The sequence below is a fragment of the Gorilla gorilla genome, chromosome 21 (genome assembly GCF_029281585.2).
Source record: "Gorilla gorilla gorilla isolate KB3781 chromosome 21, NHGRI_mGorGor1-v2.1_pri, whole genome shotgun sequence".
Taxonomy (NCBI): Eukaryota; Metazoa; Chordata; class Mammalia; order Primates; family Hominidae; genus Gorilla; species Gorilla gorilla.
In genome coordinates this window covers 66,734,296-66,756,204 of record NC_073245.2, presented here as the reverse complement: position 1 = coordinate 66,756,204, position 21,909 = coordinate 66,734,296, and the positions used below count along the sequence as shown (strand labels likewise).

General features: G+C 40.9%; 1 protein-coding gene across 3 annotated transcripts in view; it reads right to left on the bottom strand.

Annotated features, from left to right (window-relative positions):
- Positions 1-20,337, bottom strand: part of DOK5 (docking protein 5) — a 175,686-nt gene extending 155,349 nt beyond the window's left edge. The window contains exons 1-2 of one of the 3 annotated variants that reach the window (XM_019017584.4): positions 19,760-20,285; positions 476-832 (exon numbers count right to left, since the gene is read on the bottom strand). In XM_019017584.4, coding sequence (XP_018873129.2) covers positions 662-832; positions 19,760-19,825 — 237 coding nt within the window. In that variant the 5' untranslated portion in view covers positions 19,826-20,285 and the 3' untranslated portion in view covers positions 476-661. Of the gene's footprint in view, positions 1-475; positions 833-19,759 lie in introns of those variants that run through there. The other 2 variants (XM_004062395.5, XM_063702330.1) reach the window with 2 other exon arrangements.
- Positions 20,338-21,909: the final 1,572 nt, after the last annotated feature.

Genomic DNA, 21,909 nt, shown 5'->3' with positions numbered 1-21,909 from the left:
CGTGAGCCACTGCGCCCAGCCGCTTCTTTCTAAATCTTTAATCAATCTCAAAATATCTGCTTGTGAGCGTAACTTCTATAATTCCATCTATTATACAAATATTCCCCAGAAATGTATAGCTGCCCAATGAAATTGACAGTTATGAGAAAAAATTAAAATAAAATTTTCTCCCCTCAGTCGGTAGGCTACCTGATGGCCAAATACCCTGTTCAGGATTAAAGTGGAATCAATCCCACAGACAAAAGCATCTCTCTTCCCTCTGGCTACAACGAGCTATAACCAGCATTCCCTTTTTATGGTGATATAAACAGGTACTCACGAAGAGCTGCTATTAGGCCATTGAAGCAAGAAAAGCTAAAGTAACATTTCTTTAAGGCACAGAAATCTTGCCTACTGTTTGGAGCTTCTTCCTCCCAGAGAAAAACACAGTTGGTACTAACCCTTTACCCAGTGCAAATTCAATGTAATGAACCAGTTAAGGTATTTTCTTTTTTACTTATTTTTTTCAGTGTATGAATCTACTGAGGAGATTGGGGCATTTTAACAACATAATAAATAAAATATGATCTATCAAATTTCCATTTTACAAAAATCAAATTAAAGAGCCATTTTAGTTTTGAGAACATTGAGTAAAATAAAGGGAGAACCATGGGCCAAAAAATCAAGCCAGATTCTTGAAAAAGGTCTTAAATCCCTCTTTAGAAGGTTGGTCTAAAGCTGCAGATTTGCAGTTACACATCAGGTTGCTGGAGACTGGGTCTTCCAGGAACAGATTCCAAGAAGGAGATCTGCATGCAGGGTGTTCACTGCGGAGGGCTCTCAGGATCAGCACCTTGGAGGGAGTCAAGGGCGGGCACAGGTCAGCTGTGATGTACTCTCAGCAAGGGCTTCCAAAGAGTTTTTTCAGCGTATGATTCTACTGAGGAGAGTGGGGCATTTTAACAACATAATAAATAAAATATGATCTATCAAATTTCCATTTTATGAAAATTAAACTAACGAGCTATTTTAGTTTTGAGAACATTGGGTAAAATCAAGGGAGAACCATGGGCCAAGCTACCTTGCCTAAAGGTGCCAGCCACCACACCCAACTAAGTACCAGCTCAGCTGCAAGCTGTCACTGAATCACACTCCAAGCAGCTGGGAGAAGGAATGCTTCAGTCATTAAGACACGGATGGAGATCTGGGAAGCAAACTATTAAAACCATGCTCACCACACAGGTCTAGCTCAATCATAGTCAGTCTTCCCACAGTTAAGCAATGGATTCTGAAATGTCAAGCCCAATAGGAAAGGCTAAATATCCCCAGATGAATGAGTCTTGCTAACGTATCCAACTGCAGTTTTGAAGGAAATCGGTAAAAGTGTACAACATCCAGCTCCTTCCCAGAAGGTCCACTGAACATTGAGTACAACAATAAAGCGAAGAGCTGGGAGGAATTCTTTAATTCATTCACTCATCATTCATTCAACAGATAGTTATTGAACATTTAATATAAGGGAAAAAGCAAGAAGCGAGACAAGCTGTGCCCTTGTGAAGCTCACAGGCTAGTGAGGCTAAAATCATCAAAACAACACTCTCAAAACAAGTATTTTTAAATAGCCATGAGTATTATGAAGAACTAATATAGGGAAGCACTGTCCAATCGAATTCTCTACAATTATAGAAATATTTTATTTTTAATTTTTATTTTGAGACTTGGTCTCAGTCTGTCACCCAGGCTGGAGTGCAGTGGCATGATCATGGCTCACTGCAGCCTCCAACTCCTGGGCCTAAATGATCCTCCCACCTCAGCCTCCTGAGTAGTTAGGAGTACAGGTGCCAGCCACCACACCCAACAAAGTTTTTTTAATTTTTGTAGAGACGAGGGTCTCGTTATGTTGCCCAGGTTTGTCTCAAACTCCTGGCCTCAAGCAATCCTCCCACCTCAGCCTCCCAAAGTGCTGGGATTACAGGACTGAGCCACCACATTCAGCCTGGAAAAATATCTGTGTTGTCCAATATGGTAGCCACTGATGACTATGTAAGTGGCTATTTATCACTTAAAATGTGGCTAGTGTGACTAAGGATTGGGTTTTTAAATTTATATTTAATTTTAATTAAATTTACATGTCCACATGTAGCATGTGGCTACCCCTACCATTTAGATGGGGATATGTCAGAAAAAGCATCTCCAAATCAATGACATCCCAGCCTGGATTTTCAAGATGATTAGTAATTAGAGAAACTAAGAGTAAGGGGAAGAACTTGCTAGTCAATAGGAAGAGCACATATAAGGATGGTGACAAAGGAAAGCGCGTGCCTACTGGAGGAACTAAAGGAGGTGTGTTGGGCTCATGCACTGATTTTGGGGAGTATGGTGTGACACAGCGAGTGAACGCAGCAGGCTCTGGGTCACACAGTGTCCTGAGTACATTTCAGAGATATTCATGTGCAAGGGGAAGGCACAGGAAAGTTGTAAGAAAGGTAGGATAGAATTAGATTCAATTTTTAGGTAATCAATTTGCCATAAAGGGAACAGATTTGGGGAGTGGGGGATTGAGCCAAGGAGCAGAGGGACAAACACATCCGTTTTTTTTTTTTTTTTGGAGGGGGACAGAGTCTCACTCTGTTGCCCAGGCTGGAGTGCAGTGGCTCAGTCTCAGCTCACTGCAACCTCCGCCTCCCAGGGCCAAGCAATTCTCCTGCCTCAGCCTTTCGAGTAACTGGGATTACAGGCACCCGCCACCACTCCTGGCTAACTTTTTTTATTTTTAGTAGGGACAGGGTTTCACTATGTTAGCCAGGCTGATCTTGAACTCCTGACCTCAAGTGATCCACCCTCCTTGGCCTCCCAAAGTGTTGGGATTACAGGCGTGAGCCACCGCACCTGGCCAAGAACATCCTTGAAAAGGTTGTTCTCTCTGTTACCTCTGCTCCTAAAACACACACACACACACACACACACACACACACAAAGCCACACTCTTACAAGCACTCTTTACCAGAGTGTACCTGGTACAACCTCTTTGAAGAAAATTTGTTTTATTCCTCAAAAGTGTAAACGTACACAACTGTGTAAGAGTAACTTCCTTTTTAGGACTTATCTTAGAAATACAGTATCATGTATGCGTGAGTGTATACCCAAGGATGTCACTACCTCATTGTTTATACAGCAAAACCTGGAAACTACCTAAAAATGTCCATTGTTAGTGGACTACATTAAAGAAATTGTGACATAGAAAAAAATGAATATTGACCATTCATAAAAATTTTTGAAAAGTGTTTCAACATAAGTTAAAAGGGACAAAGTATATAATAGGATTGTATAATATGAACCCATGTGTGTAAAACAAATTATATATATACACACAAGTACACGCACTTTTATGCTTGCCTCTAATAAACGTCTCTGTACTAATATACAAAAATCTGCTAAGAATGACTAACCCCAGGAAGTGAGACCAGTCTGGGGTTGGAGAAAATTTTTCTCTTCATTCTATCCTTTTTTGCATTGTTTTATTTCTCTACCATGTATATGTAATATAAAATACTGGTTAAATCAAAAGAATTTATATATATGACATATGAATGTATATATATGATATATATGTCATATATATGTAGATAGAGTGGGTCCATTTTCTTTCTTCCCTCCCTTTGTCTTTTTCTTTTTCTCTTTCTTTCACTTTCTCTCTCTTTTTCTCTCTTTATTTCATTTTTTGCCATTCTTTGCCAGAAATTAAACTCTGCTTTTTCTAATATCAGATCACTCTTGGAATCCAAAGTAAAGAATACATTCAGTTGTTTGGGGTCTGAGACAAGTCATGGCAATTTTGGAGAAAAATCCCAAGTTTTCTCAGCTATTTTCCACTCGGGAAGCCAATGGTGGGATGCTGGGGAGACCCACTTGGGACTGAATAGAATGTTTCGGGTACTTGAGATGCTCTTCACATCCTCAGTCACACTTCCTGTGCAGAGGTGAACAGCTGGTGGGGGAAGGAGGGCGGGCATTTCCGTCTCCATCTTCCGCAGCGGAAGCCGAGGTGTAAGCAGTTCAGTGACATGGTCTGCTCATAGCAGATGGCCGGCAGTAGGACAGGGGTGAAAATTGGTCCCTTCTCACCCTGGCCAGGTTTCTCTTCTACCAGTTTGGCCTGTCCTGGGGACTGCAGCTGCGATACTGCAAAAAGGCTACAAGAATCAAGAATCACACAACAGAATTCCACAAACCTTTTGGAATTTCTTGACATATATGAATATGAGTATGTATTTTATGCTAGGGTGACTTGCCTCTTTCATAATTTAACATGCAAGATGTTATTTCAGGTTTTCAGTTATTCACTTAAATATTTATTGAGCACCTACTGTGTGCTCAGATACTATTCTAGCCACTAAGAATTCAGCCATGAACAAAACAGAAAAACACCCGCTCGGTGCTTGTGGTTACTAGAAGAAACAAGCAACAAAGAAATGAATAATTTAAGAAATCATTACACTTGTGAGGCATGATCCTGCATGCAATTAAAAAGGAGTGAGACAGAGAATACCTGAAGGAGACCACCTAAGATTGGATGGTCAAACAGTTCCCTGGGCAGGGGACTTTTGACCTGACAATGAAGTCAGAGCCTGCCATGGAAGAACGTTACTGACAAAGGGAAGCGTGAGATGGCAAAGACATGGACGGAAAAGAGTTCACCATTTGAAGGGTGAAAAGTAGATGCTGTAGCCAGAGCTTAGAGAGAAAGGAAAAGAGGCTGGGCGCGGTGGCTCACGCCTGTAATCCCAGCACTTTGGGAGGCCATGGTGGGCGGATAACAAGGTCAAGAGATCGAGACCATCTTGGCCAACATGCTGAAACTCCATCTCTACTAAAAATACAAAAATTAGCTGGGCGTGGTGGCATGCGCCTGTAGTCCCAGCTACTTACTCGGGAGGCTGAGGCAGGAGAATTGCTTGAACACGGGAGGTGGAGGTTGCCGTGAGCCAAGATCGTGCCACTGCACTCCAGCCTGGTGACACAGCAAGACTCCATCTCAAAAAATAAAAATAAGAGAGAAAGGAAAAAAGAGGCTCAAGATACCAGATACCCAGGAACAACATAAATGCAACATTCAGAAATTATATCTAGCACTCAGTACAAAGATTCACATCATCCCCTACCCTCCCACTCCTGCCACATGGCTAGACACACTTGAAGCATTTTATAAGATTGACCAAGAATATAGACTGAGCTGTATTAATGAATATGTATTTATCTGATTAAATTTAAAATATATGTATGTATATGTATATATGTATCATTTCATTCAACATACATTTATCAAAAGTGCAAATTCATAATTTAATTTTTAGAGAAAAAATACAGTAACAGTTAACATATAATTTATCCTATCTTTTAGGTAAAAGATTTCCATTGAGCCATTTCCCAGGAAGGTGTGTTTTAAGAAAGTAAATTATGATTTATATGTTTCTAAATGCTCACTAAATAACTACTTTTTGAGTTGAGTAAATATTACTCTTAAAAGAAAAAAGCCTGCACAACTGAAAAGATTCTAATTATAAAATGCCCTGAAACTCAGCCACAAGTTAGGGAAATCTATACACAAATCAGTCCATTTCTCACCTCGTAGACTGGCAAAACGTTGAAAAGGCTCTCGGGCCTAATGTGACAAAATGAGAGGAAATGGGCTTTCTTGTCCATTGCTGGAGAACAGCCTCCAAAGCAACTTTCATGAAATTCTACATGTGAATACCCTCGGAACAATAAGTCCCACTTCTAAGAATTTATTCACCTCCAGGCTCTCCAATGGGTGTGATGACGGGTGGTCTATAGCACTGTTTGTAACAGAGGAAAAAAAATGGATTTTACCCCAATGTTCCATGAAAGAGATAGACGTTGGATTCGAACCCAGGTTCTGACACATAAGGCTGTGTGAGTTGGCCAAAAACCTAACCTCTTAGTATCTCAGTTTCATAATTTGTAAAATGGGCAGAAAATAACACCTACTTTATGCACATATTTAACAAAAAAAGGGAAGGAAAGAAGAATAAATAAATAATCAAATAAAATATATAAGATATATCCATACAGGGGAATCCTATCGAATTATTCAAACTATGATATATCACTAAATAAGAAATCCATGGCTCAGAAGACTATATAAGTATAAATTGCATGCAAACACACATACAGACACACACATGCACACACGCCCACACACACAAAAAACTACTTATATACAGACTATTCTGGAAGAAACTATTCACAGTGGTTGCTTCTGAAAAAGGGAACTAGATGATTCTAGGAAATGGAGATGAAAGGAAACTCTACTCTTCGGTGTATAAACTTTGTATCCTCGAATTTTGTACCAAGGGTACATATTACCTACTCCAAAAGAAATCAAATAAAATTTAATTTTAATGGACTAAATCCAAACCTTTGATATTAATTGCTGTATTTCCTGATGATGAATTTGCAGATTATATATAAACAACTATGAGAAATTCTAAAATGTTCTACTGTTCAGAAGAGAATCTACTGCAAAATGAGATGGGATATAGGCACAGTTTTCTATTTGTCTTCTTACATCTGAATACACCATTCCATTCTTCTGACAGGAAGTAAAACCATTCATCCATTCAATCAACAAATATTGAGAATTTACTAAGGACTACGACCTGGGGATACAGCAGTGAACAAGATAGCCAAAGTCCCTGGCCTCAGAGAACTTACTGTAAGATGTAAATAATTTGTAAAATGGGCATAAAATAACACTTACTTCATGCACATATTTAATAATAAAAGGAAGGAAGGAAGGTAGGAAGGGAGGGAGGGACGAGGGGAGGGAAGGGAGGGGAGGGAGGGAAGGGGGAGGGAAAGAGGGAGGGAGGGAGGAAAAGCACATAAGCAAATAATATATGGAAGGGAGGGAAGAAGGAAGGAAGGAAGGAGGGAAGGAAAAATACATAAGCAAATAATATATGTAAGATAAAACTTATGTCTCTTAGAGTAAGTTCTATGAGGCCAGGGACTTGGCTATCTTGTTCATTCCCTCTCTTACAGAAGAAAAACAAACAAGAAAAAAATGTATATAGAAACAGAGAAACAGAAAGAGAAGAGAAATAAATGGCACAAAATAAAGAAAAATTGTTAAGTTCTATACATGGATTTAAATTACGTGATGTTCTAGAAGGATGTGAGGAGTCAACTTAAATGTTGTAGTCAAGGCAAGTCATTCTGAGGAAGGAATATGGATGCCAAGAGACAGCCAGCCAGGAGAAAATCAGACGTAAGAGCAGCCAGTTAATGGAGAAGGTGGATTCAAACCAGTGAAGACTTCTCCAAGAGGACAAACTCTCTGGGAAAGGTTGCTATCCAATCTCACTTTACACCACACTGAATTAATGGATGCTGAAGACTAGACTACATTCTTGATAACTTCCACATTTGAGGCCACTGCTGGTGGAATGGAACCCAGACTCAAAAAGTGGCTCTTACACAGATTAAGCCAACATATCTGCACTTTGGTAGACAGAAACCCGGAAACTGAGAAATTAGTATAAAGAGTCAATTTTGCTAGGGGATTCAAAGAAGTATGATTTCTTAAAAGTTTGGAAAATGAATTTCTTTTATTGAATGAATGTATGGTGTTAAGATAATAAAATGAATTCTAAGAGTTGAATTGCTCTTCTAAACATGGAAACTTGTATTAAATAAAAGAGTTAGTCCATTGACGAGACTTGCTAGTTTCTCTTTCTGTTAATCACAGCAGTATCCATTGTACATCTGAATGAAGGGAAGAAAAAATAAGGGCTTGGGCAAAACCAAAATAAGGTTGTACAGTTTTTGGGGGGTGAGAAGTGACATATACATGGTGATATCAGAGGAAAGTTTTGTAAGAGGATGGTATTGGGTACATGCGAGTTTTTTCCCTAAGCACCTAATTTTTGAGTTATTTATATAAAATGATGACATTTGGCAGCTATAAGTAAAGAAATTTTAGAAAACCTATTTTAAAAAATAAGTACACTGGTCTGCAGTTTCCCACACTTCAGTCCTGCACCCTTTGGATTTGCACTGCATCTGTGTACCACCACCTACCTCCAAAATTTTTGTCACTGCATGGTCATATAATACCTCCACTGTAAGTTAACATTAATTAAGTTACTTTGCTTTTTTAAATAAATAAGCTTTATTTAAAGAGGAAGCACACATTCTTATCTGAAATTGGAAACCAGTATCACTTGAGAGAAAATGTCAAATTTAACATAATATAAAGTTAATCAATGCAATGAAACATGACGCTGTGAGCTGAACACTCCGCACCTAAGTCAGGATGGTCCTCTCTAGGAAAAGACCTAGTAGTCACCAACTCTTTGAGTTATGTTGGACAATAAATAATACTTTTTCTCATTTTATGATTGAGTGTTGTTTACTACCCTAAAATTATCTCTCCAGATATATAAATCTCACATTTGGACAAAGCTGTTAGAGTTAATAGGCAAAAATACTGTGGCCAGTCTTCTAATCAAAGTTCTGCCATTTTGGCTAATATATCCAAGTCTTTATGTTCTAAGATAGGATTTCACTGGAGGCTCCTAAATAAACACAATATTACAAAAATATATCATAGAAGACAACAGCAAGAGGAAGATAGAATGCAACCTTATTTTTTTATTATCAAAAACATGACTCTTCCGCTGGAATATGAGTGAATTAATTTCCACCAGGCCATGGTTCTCACAGACAATAAACTAAAAATATCATTTCAACCTCTCACCAATAAAAAATAAAAATCAATAGTATGACTCACTGAGTTTCTACTGTGAGTCAGACACAGGATTAAGAGCCTGGTATGTTCATCTTTCGTATATTATCCTCATTTGTCATATATAAGTAAGGTAAAGATCAGAAAGAATAAGCAATTTCCCCTCAGGCTACAGAGCCAATAAGTGGCCAAGCTGAGACCCAAACTAAAGTGTGAGTCTCAAACTTCTGCTATTTCCATCACAAAAAAAAACTAATGCACCAATTAAATCGTGTGTGTGTGTGCATGTGTGTGTGTGTGTAATGAGAAAGTATCCCAGAAAGATTTCTAGTAGTTATAGACATTATTTTAAAATTTATATTAAAAGGCAAAGGAACTAGAATAGCTAAAACAATTTTGAAAAAGAATAAACTGAGAGGGATCAGTGTGCCCTATTTCAAGACTTATTGTATAGTTACAAATACAGACATATATAGACATATATGTCTATATATACAAATACAGACATATATAGACATATATAGACATATCACTGTACATATATAAGGCATATAGAACAATGGAACAGAATAGAGGACCCAGGCGAAGACATAAAAATGCTCAATGAAAAAAAAGACAACCTTTTCAAAAAAGTGCTGGAGTAACTGTACATCCATAGGCATAACCTTGACCTGAAATGCACACCTTATACAAAAATTACTCAAAATGGGTGATGGACTTAAATATAAAAGATAAAACTATAAAACTTACAGAAAAAATTGAAACATCTTCAGGATATTAGGCTGGCAAGACAAGACTGAAAGAAGACACCTGCAAACCACTTATCTAAAAGGGATTGATGTCTAGAATATATGAAGAACTTTCAAAACTCAACCACTAAAAAATAAGCAATCCAGGCATTTTACTGAAATGGATGGCAAACAGGAACATGAAAGGATGCTCAACATTGCTACCCTTTACAAAAATGCAAATTAAAACCACAATAAGAAACCACGACACATCTAGAAGAATGGCTAAGATAAAACACAGTGATGACACCAAATGCTGGCAAAGATGCAGAAAAACCGATTCACTCACACATTGCTAATGTGAATGTAAAATGGTACAAATGTGAGAAAACGGTTCAGCAGTTTCTTTAAAAACTAGACACAACTACTCTACAACCCAGCAATTGCACTACTGGACATTTGCCTAGAGACACGAAAACGTATGTTCATGTGAAAACCTCTACACAAATGCTTATATGAGTATATCAGCTTTATTCATGATAGCCAAAAACCAGAAACAACCCATGTCCTTCAACAGGTGAGTGTCTAAACAAACTATGGTACCTATTGTACATACACACCATGGTACACTACTCAGCAAGAAAAAAGAACAAACTTATACACACAACAACCTGAACGAATCTCAGGGGATTATATTGAGTTTCAAAAAAGCCAGTCCCCAAACATTACATACTGTATGGTTCTTTTACATTACATTCTTTTTTTTTTTTTTGAGACGGAGTCTCACTCTTGTCACCCGGGCTGGAGTGCAATGGCACGATCTCAGCTCACTGCAACCTCCGCCGCTCACTGCAACCTCCGCCGCTCACTGCAACCTCCGCCATCCGGGTTCAAGTGATTCTCCTGCCTCAGCCTCCTGAGTAGCTCTCCACCATGCCCGACTAATTTTTGTATTTTTAGTAGAGACAGTGTTTCACCATGTTGATCAGGCTGGTCACCAACTCCCGACCTTGTGATCTGTCCGCCTTGGCCTCCCAAAGTGCTGGGATTACAGGCGTGAGCCACCATGCCCAGCCTACATAATATTCTTTTTAAAAAATTCTGAGACAGAGTCTTATCTTGCTCTGTCATTCAGGCTGAAGTATAGTAGTATGATCAGAGTTCACTGCAGCCTCAACCTCCCAGGCTCAAGTGATCATCCCACTTCAACCTCTCAAATAACCAGCACTACAGGCGTGTACCACCACACCTGGCTAATTTTCTATTTTTATTTTTTGTAGAGACAGTCTCACTATGTTGCCTGAGACTAGTCTCAAACTTCTGGGCTCAAGTGGCCCTTCTGCCTTGGCCTCCCAAAGTCCTGGGATGACAGGAACGAGCCACCAAGCCTGGACTTCATTTACATAATATTCTTGAAATGACAAAATGACAAAAGGAAAACAGATTAGTGGTTGTCAGGGGATTAGGGATATGGAGGACAGGGGCAGGAGGGGCAGCAATATAAGAAGACTGTGAAGGATCCTCCAGGGGATGAAATGTTCTATATCTTAATTGTATCATTGTCAATATATTGGTTGTTATATTGTCCTACAAATTTGAAAGATGTTACCATTGGGGGGAAAGTGGTTAAAGGGCATGGAATATCTCTCCATATTATTTCTTACAACTACATATGAACATAACAATTATCTAAAAATAAAACTTCAATTAAAATAATGAAATATTGATCTTAACTTTTTTTTTTTTTTTTTTTTGAGATGAAGTCTTGCTCTTGTTCCCCAGGCTGGAGTGCAGTGGTGCAATCTCGGCTCAATGCAACCTCCACCTCCTGGGTTCAAGGGATTCTCCTGCCTCGGCCCCCTGAGTAGCTGGGATTACAGGCACCTGCCACCAGACCCAGCTAATTTTTGTATTTTTAGTAGAGACAGGGTTTCACCATGTTGGCCAGGCTGGTCTAGAACTCCTGACCTCGGGTGATCCACCCGCCTCGGCCTCCCAAAGTGCTGGGATTACAGACGTGAGCCACTACACCCAACCTGATCTTAATCTTTAAGAAGGCATAGCAGGTGGAAAGTGGGAGAGGCTGGGGCAGGGAGGACCAGACTTCTGTAAGAATCTCATACAAGCTGCAAAGCATTGTCTCAGAAAAGTCACCTGCATCCTCTCACTGGAGCCTAGTTAACAACTCGGCTTAAGAACACAAGAAAACCAGTTAACAATTTTGTTCTCTGGGATCCAGGGCATAAACAGAGGGTGAGAACACTAGTGAAATAAAGGCAGCCCCCACAACTGCTCTGCAAAAATCAGCTTCCAAATACTTATCCAAAATGTAGCCATCTGCATTCTAGAAAGAAGCTATTTTAATTTAAACATTCACATATATCATGTGGCATTTCTAAACTCACAATTTTATTTTGAATTTCACAGGAACGGGGGGTCGCACCATAATCTCTTCAAGGCTTAGAATCTCCAAAGGTTTAATTTCCACCCCACTAGGATCAAATTCCTAGAGTAAGAGAAAAATCAAATTTGCCCTTCCTCATTTCACAAAAATAGAATAGAAAAATATCCTCAGGCATCTTTTCACTTCAATATTTGACCTGTTACTCAGATTAATTCCTCTTTAACTATAGTGAATACATTAATCTCTTGTTAATAATACAAATCCAAAATTAAATTGTCAACTCCCTGAGGATGGTGATTGTATCTGCCTTATTTAAGGTGGTTAACACTAATAGGTACTCAAGAAATATTTGAGGAATGATAAAATAAATGGAAGAAAATATATTCCAATGAAAACTAAGTTCTTAAAATACCAAACGATTCCCCACAAAAATTACAAAGCTGCTTTAAAAATAAATATTTCTAGTCTTCTAATAAATATGATTTCAAAAATACATTGGCAGATGTGGGGACAATCATATCACTAATTTGGTTTATGTCTATATACAAAGTCACTAAATTGGCCACTCTGCTTAAATCAGTTTTGGGGATGATGATGTAAAGGCTGACTTTATGCACAATTAATCGTCTCATCCACATGGACAATCAGATGAAGATGACTGAAATACCAGCTGGAAAGCCCTTCTGACATGGAAATCATGTCAATGAAGCTGATTCAAATGAAGCCAAAATAACTGAGTCGTCCCAGCTGATGCAGGTATATATATGCAGTCTATCTGGCCATAAATTTCCCTACTGGTAAAGTTAACCCAAAGCCTCCTGTTCTTAAAGAGTAACTAAACTTCACATATCTTACTGAATAGTTGCATGAGTTCATATGTGCATATATGTGCATGTGCATACATATACTTAAATAACAATAGCATATGATGAGGCTGGGCACGGTGGCTCACACCTGTAATCCCAGCACTTTGGGAGGCTGAAACGGGTGGATCACCAGAAGTCAGGCATACAAGGCCAGCCTGGCCAACATGGTGAAACCCTGTCTCTACTAAAAATACCAAAATTGGCCGACTGTGGTGACATGTGCCTGTAGTCCCAGCTACTCAAGAGGCTGAGGCAGGAGAATTGATTGAACCCAGGAGATGGAGGCTGCAAGTGAGCCGAGATCGCACCAGGGCACTCCAGCCTAGGCAGCAGAGCGAGACTCCATCTCAAAAGGAAAAAAAAGGAGTATATGAGTTTATTCTATTTGTATAATTTTCATACTATGACTATGACTTTGTCATGGTACCATAAAAAATGCGTGGATTCCTGAACATCTAAATCTAAAATCCTCAAATGAAACATGAAAGCATTTGTGGCATACCAGGTCAGGTGAAACTATAAAATGAAAGAATTAGAAAATGTTTATTTTTAAAACCTGGCCGTGAGCTGACCAATTTTTAAAATTTCTTCTCTGCCACAAAAGAAAACAGTCCCCAAGTTAACAAAAATACCTCCTAGTCCAGTGAATTCACTCGAATTGAAGTTACATGAAGAGGCATTTCTCCTTATTTTATATCTCTACCATTTATGTAGAATCATAAAAAATCTTATAAAGGCGAAATCTTATAAATTCCTTCTGTATCAACCATCAATGCCAAGCAACATTTGGTACTTGTGCTAAGTTTGTTTTCCTAACTAAAAAACAAGTTCTTTGAGGATAAGAACAATTGCAGTAGAAACAGTGAAATAATAACCAGTTAAGTGTCATTGTCTCTAACCACACTGGAAGTAGGAGTGAGAGCCCTAATAAACATTAATTGGGTTTTTACTGTGTCAAGCACTGTGTTAAGCTCTTTATGATCATCATTTATTAGGTGAGTAGTAAGAGTCTCCATATTTTTACAGAAGATGGAGGCTTATAAAATATTAAATAACTCACCAGAAGTCACATAACCAGCCAGTGAGTTGGGATTTTAATGCAGTCACATGTCAGAGCCTATGCTCTTAAGCCACAACACAGTGATGGGGTCATTAATTTATTCCACAAATCTTCATCAAATGCCCACTCTGTGCTGGGCCCTGCACTAGGCACTGGGGGACAGCTATGATTAAAGAAGAGAGAAACAAGTCCAAGCCCTCATGTAGCCTCACATAGGCTACATGGCAGTACTCCTTGGCAGTACATAGGCAATACAAAGATAAATGAAGGAGAGGGTAATAAGTCTAGGGAGAAAAAGGGGCAGGGAAAGAAGGAAAGGAGAGGGAGAAGAAATAAAATAGAGTGGTCTGAGGCCAGGCGCGGTGGCTCACGCCTGTAATCCCAGCACTTTTAGGAGGCCGAGGCTTGTGGATCTCAAGGTCAGGAGTTCGAGACCAGCCTGGACAACATGGTAAAACCCTGTCTCTATTAAAAATATAAAAATTAGCTGGGTATGGTGGTGCATGCCTGTAATCCCAGCTACTTAGGAGGCTGAGACAGGAGAATTGCTTGAACCCAGGAGGCAGAGGCTGCAGTGAGCTGAGATCACGCCACTACACTCCAGCCTGGAAAACAGAGCAAGACTCTGCCAAAAAAATATAGATAGATAGATAGATAGATAGATAGATAGATAGATAGATAGATAGATAGATAGATGATAGATAGATAGATAGATAGATGACAGATAGATGATAGATGATAGACAGACAGATAGAGAGATGATAGATAGATAGATGATAGACAGATGATAGATAGATAGATGATAGATAGATAGATGATAGATAGATAGATAGATAGATAGACGATAGATAGATGATAGATAGATAGATAGATAGATAGATAGATAGATAGATAGATGATAGATAGATAGATGATAGATAGATAGATGATAGATGATAGATAGATAGATGATAGATAGATAGATAGATAGATAGATAGATAGATAGATGATAGATGATAGATAGATAGATGATAGATAGATAGATAGATAGATAGATAGATAGATAGATAGATAGATAGAGGCCTTAAAGGCCTCATTGAGAGGGTAGGAGCTGAGAAAAGGCTGAAGGAGGTGAGAGAGCAAGCCAGGAGGAGGTAACTGGGGAAACAGCATATTCCAAGCAGAGAAAACAGTGAACGAGAGGGTTCTGGGGCAGCATAGGGCCTCATGGCCCATTGTAAGACTTCTCTGCAGTATATGGAAAGTCACCAATGGTTTTGTTACCAGACAGGGGTTCTCGTCCAGACCCCAAGACAGGGTTCTTGGATCTCTCACAGCAAAGAATTCAGGGCAAGTCCGTAAAGTGAAAGCAAGTTTATTAGGAAAGTAAAGGAATAAAGAATGGCTACTCCATAGATGGAGCAGCCCCGAGGGCTGCTGGTTGCCCATTTTTATGGTTATTTCTTGATGATATGCTAAACAAGGGATGGATTATTCATGCCTCCCCTTTTCAGACCAAGGGTAACTTCCTGACGTTGCCATGGCATCTGTAAACTGTCATAGCACTGGTGGGGGTAGCGCCACATAGCAGTGAGGAAAACCAGAGGTCACTCTCATGGCCATCTTGGTTTTGGTGGGTTTTGGCCAGCTTCTTTACTGTAAACTGTTTTATCAGCAAGGTCTTTATGACCTGTATCTTGTGCCGACCTCCTATCTCATCCTGTGACTTAGAATGCCTTAACTGTCTGGGAATGCAGCCCAGTAGGTTTCAGTCTTGTTTTACCCAGCTCCTATTCAAGATGGAGTTGCTCTGGTTCACACGCCTCTGACAGCTTCAGCAGCCAGGTGACATGACCTTTCTTACATTTCCAAAAGAACACTTTGCTGTATTGAGAAGGCACTGGCGGGAGGAAGAGTGTAGGCAGGAAGTCAAATGAGAAGACTGTTGCAATGTTACAGGGAGGAGATGAGGAGGGTTTGGACCAGGGTCGTAGCAGTAGATAGCGTGAGGTGACAGCCAGATTCTAGATATATTTCAAAGATACAGCCCACAAGATCTCCTGATGGATTGCCTGTAGGGGTGGGAGATGAGGGGAGAAGAGTGAAATGACACCAAGGTTCGCTTGTGATTTTTACCTTGGCAACCAAAATGCTGGGACCTCTAGTGGCTAAGATGGAGAGGACCCTAGGAGCAGCAGGTCTGTGAGTCATCCAAGTGGAGATGTGGGATAGACAGGAGAATTTACATGAGTGGAGGTCAGAAAAGAGGTCCAAGCTGCTAAGTCCTTGGTAGACAAGAGCACAGAAATGTCACTTAAAGGCAAGTAACTGAGGGACTGTGCGTAGATAAATAGACCCGAGTTTCCGTTCTGAAACTTGCACTGTGGGCAAGCCATGACAATGATTGATTGGAAAATCATGTCCATTGCAAGGAAAGAAACGAAGTGAGAATTGTTATATGATGCCATCTAAGTCACACATTCAGCAGGTTAATGTTGTACAAATGGCCTGATTTGCCTCTCCCCTAAAAAGAAATTTTTAGTGCATTTCATGGATTAGTCAAATAATTATGGACAGCTGCTCCCCTCCTTCCCCCAGCCCCCCAAATAGTAATGTCGACATTCCTGAACAAATTCAGTACCCAGGGCACAGCTGGAGACCTCCAGGAAACAATGGGGATTAAGCTGGGGAATACAGATGTGAAGATACTGAAACTTTTGAGTTAAATGAATTGTATTTCATTAAGCTTTTTGATGTCTAAAGAAGAGAATAAGTCTATACATATTTGATTGCTTAATCATTTAAACTCTTTAGGATTTCAAATGAAGGTGACCACTTATCTGTGACCCTTTTGAATGGGAATGTTTTTAGAATGTTTCCTGTCCTGTTAAAAAATCACATATATAAATATATGTATATTATATATTATACAATATGTACATAGGTTGTATGTATATATTTATTCCTGTGTATAAAAATACACACACATACACATATATGTATATAATTTGTAAAAGTTTCATCCATTGAAAAAATCTGGAGCTGCATAAACATTTATGCCTTTGTACACTTCTACATAGAAAGAGAAGGAAATAGATAATTCCTATATCCGTCTACCAATCCGAACTCATCTTTGATTAAAGAAAATGATACAAGCAGAATCAATGCTCTAGACTTTCATTGCATTTTCACAAATATCTTTTTTAATGCTCCCAAGAACATCATTAAATAGTGTTCATTGTACAGACTAGAAAACTGAGGCCAAGAAAGGTCAAAGGTCAACATGCAATAGAAGCAGAATGCGTTCCCTTCTCCTCTTTCTCCAAATCTGAAGAAGCATTTATTCCTTGGCACCAGGAACAGCTGCTTACCATGAAATGTTTTTGTATTTAATTATAAACCGTCCCAAACATGGTCTGGATTCCATTAATAAATGCTGTCGTATTAGTTCCTAAAGGTTATAAATGGCAAGACCATCCATGCACTATATAGTTCAGCACATATTTCAACATGAACTTACCAAGTGCCTACTCTATGCTAGACAAAATAAATGCCCTACCTCTCTTTGAGACTTGCACATATTCCTAGAAGATACATGTGGCATGCTGTTCTAGACTATATGTAGCCTAGATTAATACCGCTAACATTCCTTACTGTGGACATAGGGTCCCCATGCCAATTCTGTACAGCATCCTTCACCAATATTTGCAGCCTCCATTAAAACTTTGGTTTGCAGTGTGTTCTGGCAACTATGTAATCAGCCTCTTTTGTAAATTATACCATAAGAACATTTTAAAAATTAACTGGTGAGAAAACCACTGCTAACAAATAAGACCAGATTTATTTGATCATATTTTTGACCTTTTCTCTCCATGAGCAATAACCATAATTCAATAGATATTCTGAAGTCTGAACGTGAACACAGACAAAAAGAATAAATCTTGAGAAAGTATACTGCTCACTAGCATCCAAAATGCTGTAAAACATAAAACAAATACAAACTAAATATTTCTGTTCCTTCTGCTTCAAATATCTGTCCATAAATGTTGGCACACACATAGGGCTATGTTGTGTCAATTGTAATAATCTAGAAAAAATAATCTCAGTTACCACAAACAAGAAAGTGATGGTAACCAGTTTTTCAAATAAATTACCATGTGTCACAATTTGGCATAAACTCTGATCCTTATGAATAATTCATATTTTGTGCATTAATAATGCATGTCCTCTTCCCATTGGAATGCTCCCTAACACAGAATGGATGTCTCATACCAATTCCTTCCATTGACATGATGGAGTAAAGCTAAATTAGAATGCTGGTTTGTTTTTTTTTAACTTACTCCCCTTAAAATTGTAACACTTGGCCAGCCTATAAGCATACCAAAAATAGAAAGTTCCCATTATTGTTTGCCCCTTACATGGGAGTCACTCAGTAAAGTACCCCCAACAATGGGTGCTCTTGAAGATGAGAATATTTGCATAGCAGAAAAGAAAACCAAGGAAACTTTGGCAGAGCTGATGGAAATGCTGAATTCTGTTACATTTCTCCCTAATTACATATGTATATATTCACAATAACACAGGACATAATCGCTAAAACATGGTCACCAGCAGGGGAAAAAAAGAAAAGAAAAAAGACCAAAACGAATTAGGCAAGAGTTTTATAATAATTGCGGATGTTCCTCCCCACAGGGCTTCCCTCCCTAGCTGAGTTTACTACTGTGAAATTTCTTTTCAGTTTTCAGTAAAAGTATCTGGCACATTAAAACAGTCCAAAGACCAAGTAAGAGAAAGATGCCAAATGACACATATTTCTAAAGAAAGCTATTCAATTTACCACTCATTATCAATAGCGGCATTCCACACGATTACTGACATTATACTTATTTCAGGCATTACACCAAAGGATATTTTCTCCGCGCCCCCCCCCCCCCGCCACCTCCCCACCCCCACTTTTCACCCCTTATGTCCAAACGCACAGGATCAACTAAAACAGCGACAACACTTGATAGGAGGCAAAGAGAAATGAGGGACCCAGTTTGAAATTTTTAGGAAATAAAAAATCGTTCCAGTATCTTCCCTCTCCCTCAAGAATTCTTCCACCGTCATTCAGTCCCAAGGAGAGGAAGGGTGGGTTCTCTTTTGAAGCCTACTCCAGCGAAGAGCCAAGAGAGAAAGGGGCGAAAGAGAGGGAGTTTTAAGGAAGGAGCTAGCCTGTGTCAACATCTGTCCCAAGTGCCCTAAGATTCATTCATTCTTCCCTTCAAGACATATGTAGGGAGCACCTGCGCTATGCCAGGTATCAGGTTCCACGTAAATAACCCTTCCGTGGACCTCCAGGGTGTATTCCAGCAACAGAAATCCACCACCCCGGCTTCGAACCACGGAAAATCCAGATTCAAGTATCTACCCAAGTTGGCCCCGACCAGAGGCCAGCCCGCACCGCCTTTGACACGACACCTGGGACAGAGGTGGGGGGGTCCAAAGACACCTTACTCTTGGCAGAAATCTCTCCCTGGGGTCAGAGGGTTCGTGACCTCGTTCACACCGAGTATGCGCGTCCTCTTTCTCAACCAGCCGATCCATCCCCCGGAAAAGTTAAGTTGGCGGCGAGTGGGAAAAGAGGGGAACCGGGGGCATCCGGCAGGCACCCCCGCCCGGGCTTCTCAGCTCCAACTTCCATGGCTACCGAGAAATATTTATTTCGAGTAGATGGGCTCTAGTGGCTACTGAAGCCCAACACGCGGCCACCATCAGAAAGCCAAGTCATCCAAGAGATAAAGATAGATCCATTACATACCTAGACGCTGGCCTTACAGTGACAGCTCCGGAGACGCGGGTTTCGGCTGAGAAAGCCACCGCGCAATTCTCCGGCGCGCGGCCGGGGACTCTCCGTCACCCTCCAGGGATGCTGGCTCAAGAGAGAGACAATCGAACCGGCGAACAGCAACACGGAGAGGATCGATACTCACCCCGAGGCGTCTGCTCCGGATCCTCACGTACCCTTGCTTCACTATGTCATTAAAATTGGAAGCCATCCCAGACAGCCGGTGACCCCCCCTTTACCCAAGAGCGCGCACCCGAAGTGGCTTTGGGGAGGGTGGAGGGCAGGGTCAAGACAAGCAGTCGGTGGGAGAAAGTTGGAGAGGTGAAGCTGCTTCGGCGGCGCTGGGCGAGGCTTTAGAAGGCGCACATCACTTTCTCTGTCCCCCCAACCCTGACAGTGGGCGGCCGGCTTGCAGCCACTTTCGGGGAGCGCAGAGCGCGGCGCGGGGAGGCGAGGCTGGAGCGCCGGCGTCAGCTGACTCCGCGGCCGGCCTGCCAGGAGGAGGAGCGGCGGCGGCTGAGGGATCCAGCCCTGCCTCCTCCCGGCCGAGAAGGAGGAGAAGAAGAAGGAGGAGGAGGAGGAGGAAGGGGGAGGAGGAAAGAGGAGGAAGGGGTGGGGGGCTAAGAGGAGGAGCAGCGCGAGTCCCAGCACTGGGCTGCGGCCACCCGTGAGCAGCCGCCCTGGAACGCGCTCCCCGCGCCTCCCACCCACCTTTCCCTCCCCGCTTCCCCTTCCGATCCCTCCCCTCCCGGCGGACCCGGAGCGTGCCCCCGCCGCCCCCGCACCTCGCCCACAGCCTACTGAGATAGCGCTCGTTCTCCTCGCTCCAATGACTTATTTTAGGAGGAGAGGAAATTTCACTTTTTTCCAGCCGCCGCCCACCCCGCCTCGCCCTTCAGCCCCTGCCCTTTCCCCGAGAAGGGCCGATTTTGCGTGTGTGTCTGGGGAGATGGTGTTGCCGCGGCTCGCCTTGACCTTGGCATCTGAGGAGAGGGATATTGTCACCGCTTAAGCTAAATGCTTCCTTGGGTTTCCTTGTGTCAGGGACCTAGCCCTCGCTGGTATCATTTGCCACAGTTTCCCTGTTTCAGCCTGTCTTTCCCGCCGCAATGTGTTTCCCAGGGGGCTGAGACTTGGCCTCATCACTGTCTGTCCCCAAAGCCTGACCCCAGAGCAAGTGCTCAGTAAATCCTTGTGGTTATCAAGATGGCCACCTAGGTGCCAGGCACTCTCCAAGCCTTTTGCATGGATTGACTCATTCAAACTCCCCTGCACTTTTTGAGGTAGGTGCCCTGTTAATGTATACACCAGGCCCATATTTAAGCCTCCTTAGCCTGGCAATAGAGCTCTCATTGCCATTATGAGATACTGCCTATACAATAAGATGAAGAAGGGGACTGAATTTCACACTCACCTGCCCCTGACTGCATTACCTCCCTAAAGCATACTTGATTGATAATTGCTAACACACATTGAGCACCAGTGTGCTGGGCATTGTGCTAATCTTGTTAAGGGAATAATGAATTAGGCACCAGCATCCACATTTTACAGACTTGCTAAGGTCTCACAGCTGGCCACTATCAGAGCTAGGATTGAAGGGAGGTGTGTGTAGTGCCCAGCTCTGCTCCTAAACATTCTCCTATTCCTCTTCTGAAGAGAGGATCTCACAGAAAGAGAGGTTACTAGTTGATTTCCAAGGAAGATCTTTCTAATCATTTGCACTATTCACAAAGGCAAAGATAATCATCAGAAATTAGACAATTCTTACTCACTGGGAAGTGACAAAGCTAAAGCTAGGGATCACTGCTCAGAGCCATTGAGAAGAGGATTCAGTGACTAGTGGATTGTTTGACCTGATGACATCCACAAGTCTTTCAACTCTAAGACGATATGAATCTTCCCATTCTCACTGGGAACATTAACTTTTAGTCACCTTGGCTTGATGAGTTTCAGTTAAAGAACAGAATCCTCCAAGAATGTGTCATAGGAGAACCGAGACTAAATGGGGACAATCAAAAAGGAGATATTCTGGCAGGGAGAACTATTTTTGCTACATAGTAAACCATCTGTCTTCATGTTGCCATTCTACGGAAAATGATGTTTTAATTTTAAATCTCTCACCAAAAGAGATGAAATGGTAAAATCATTTGGAGAGCTCCTTTTGAAGGATTGGAACTTAAAAAAAAAAATGCTGCCCATGGTTGCTGTAAAATAGAGGTGTTCATGGAAGGCGTTTATCTAACACATCATTTATAGACCAAGTCCACAGTATTATAGAAACAAAAAATGAAGAAA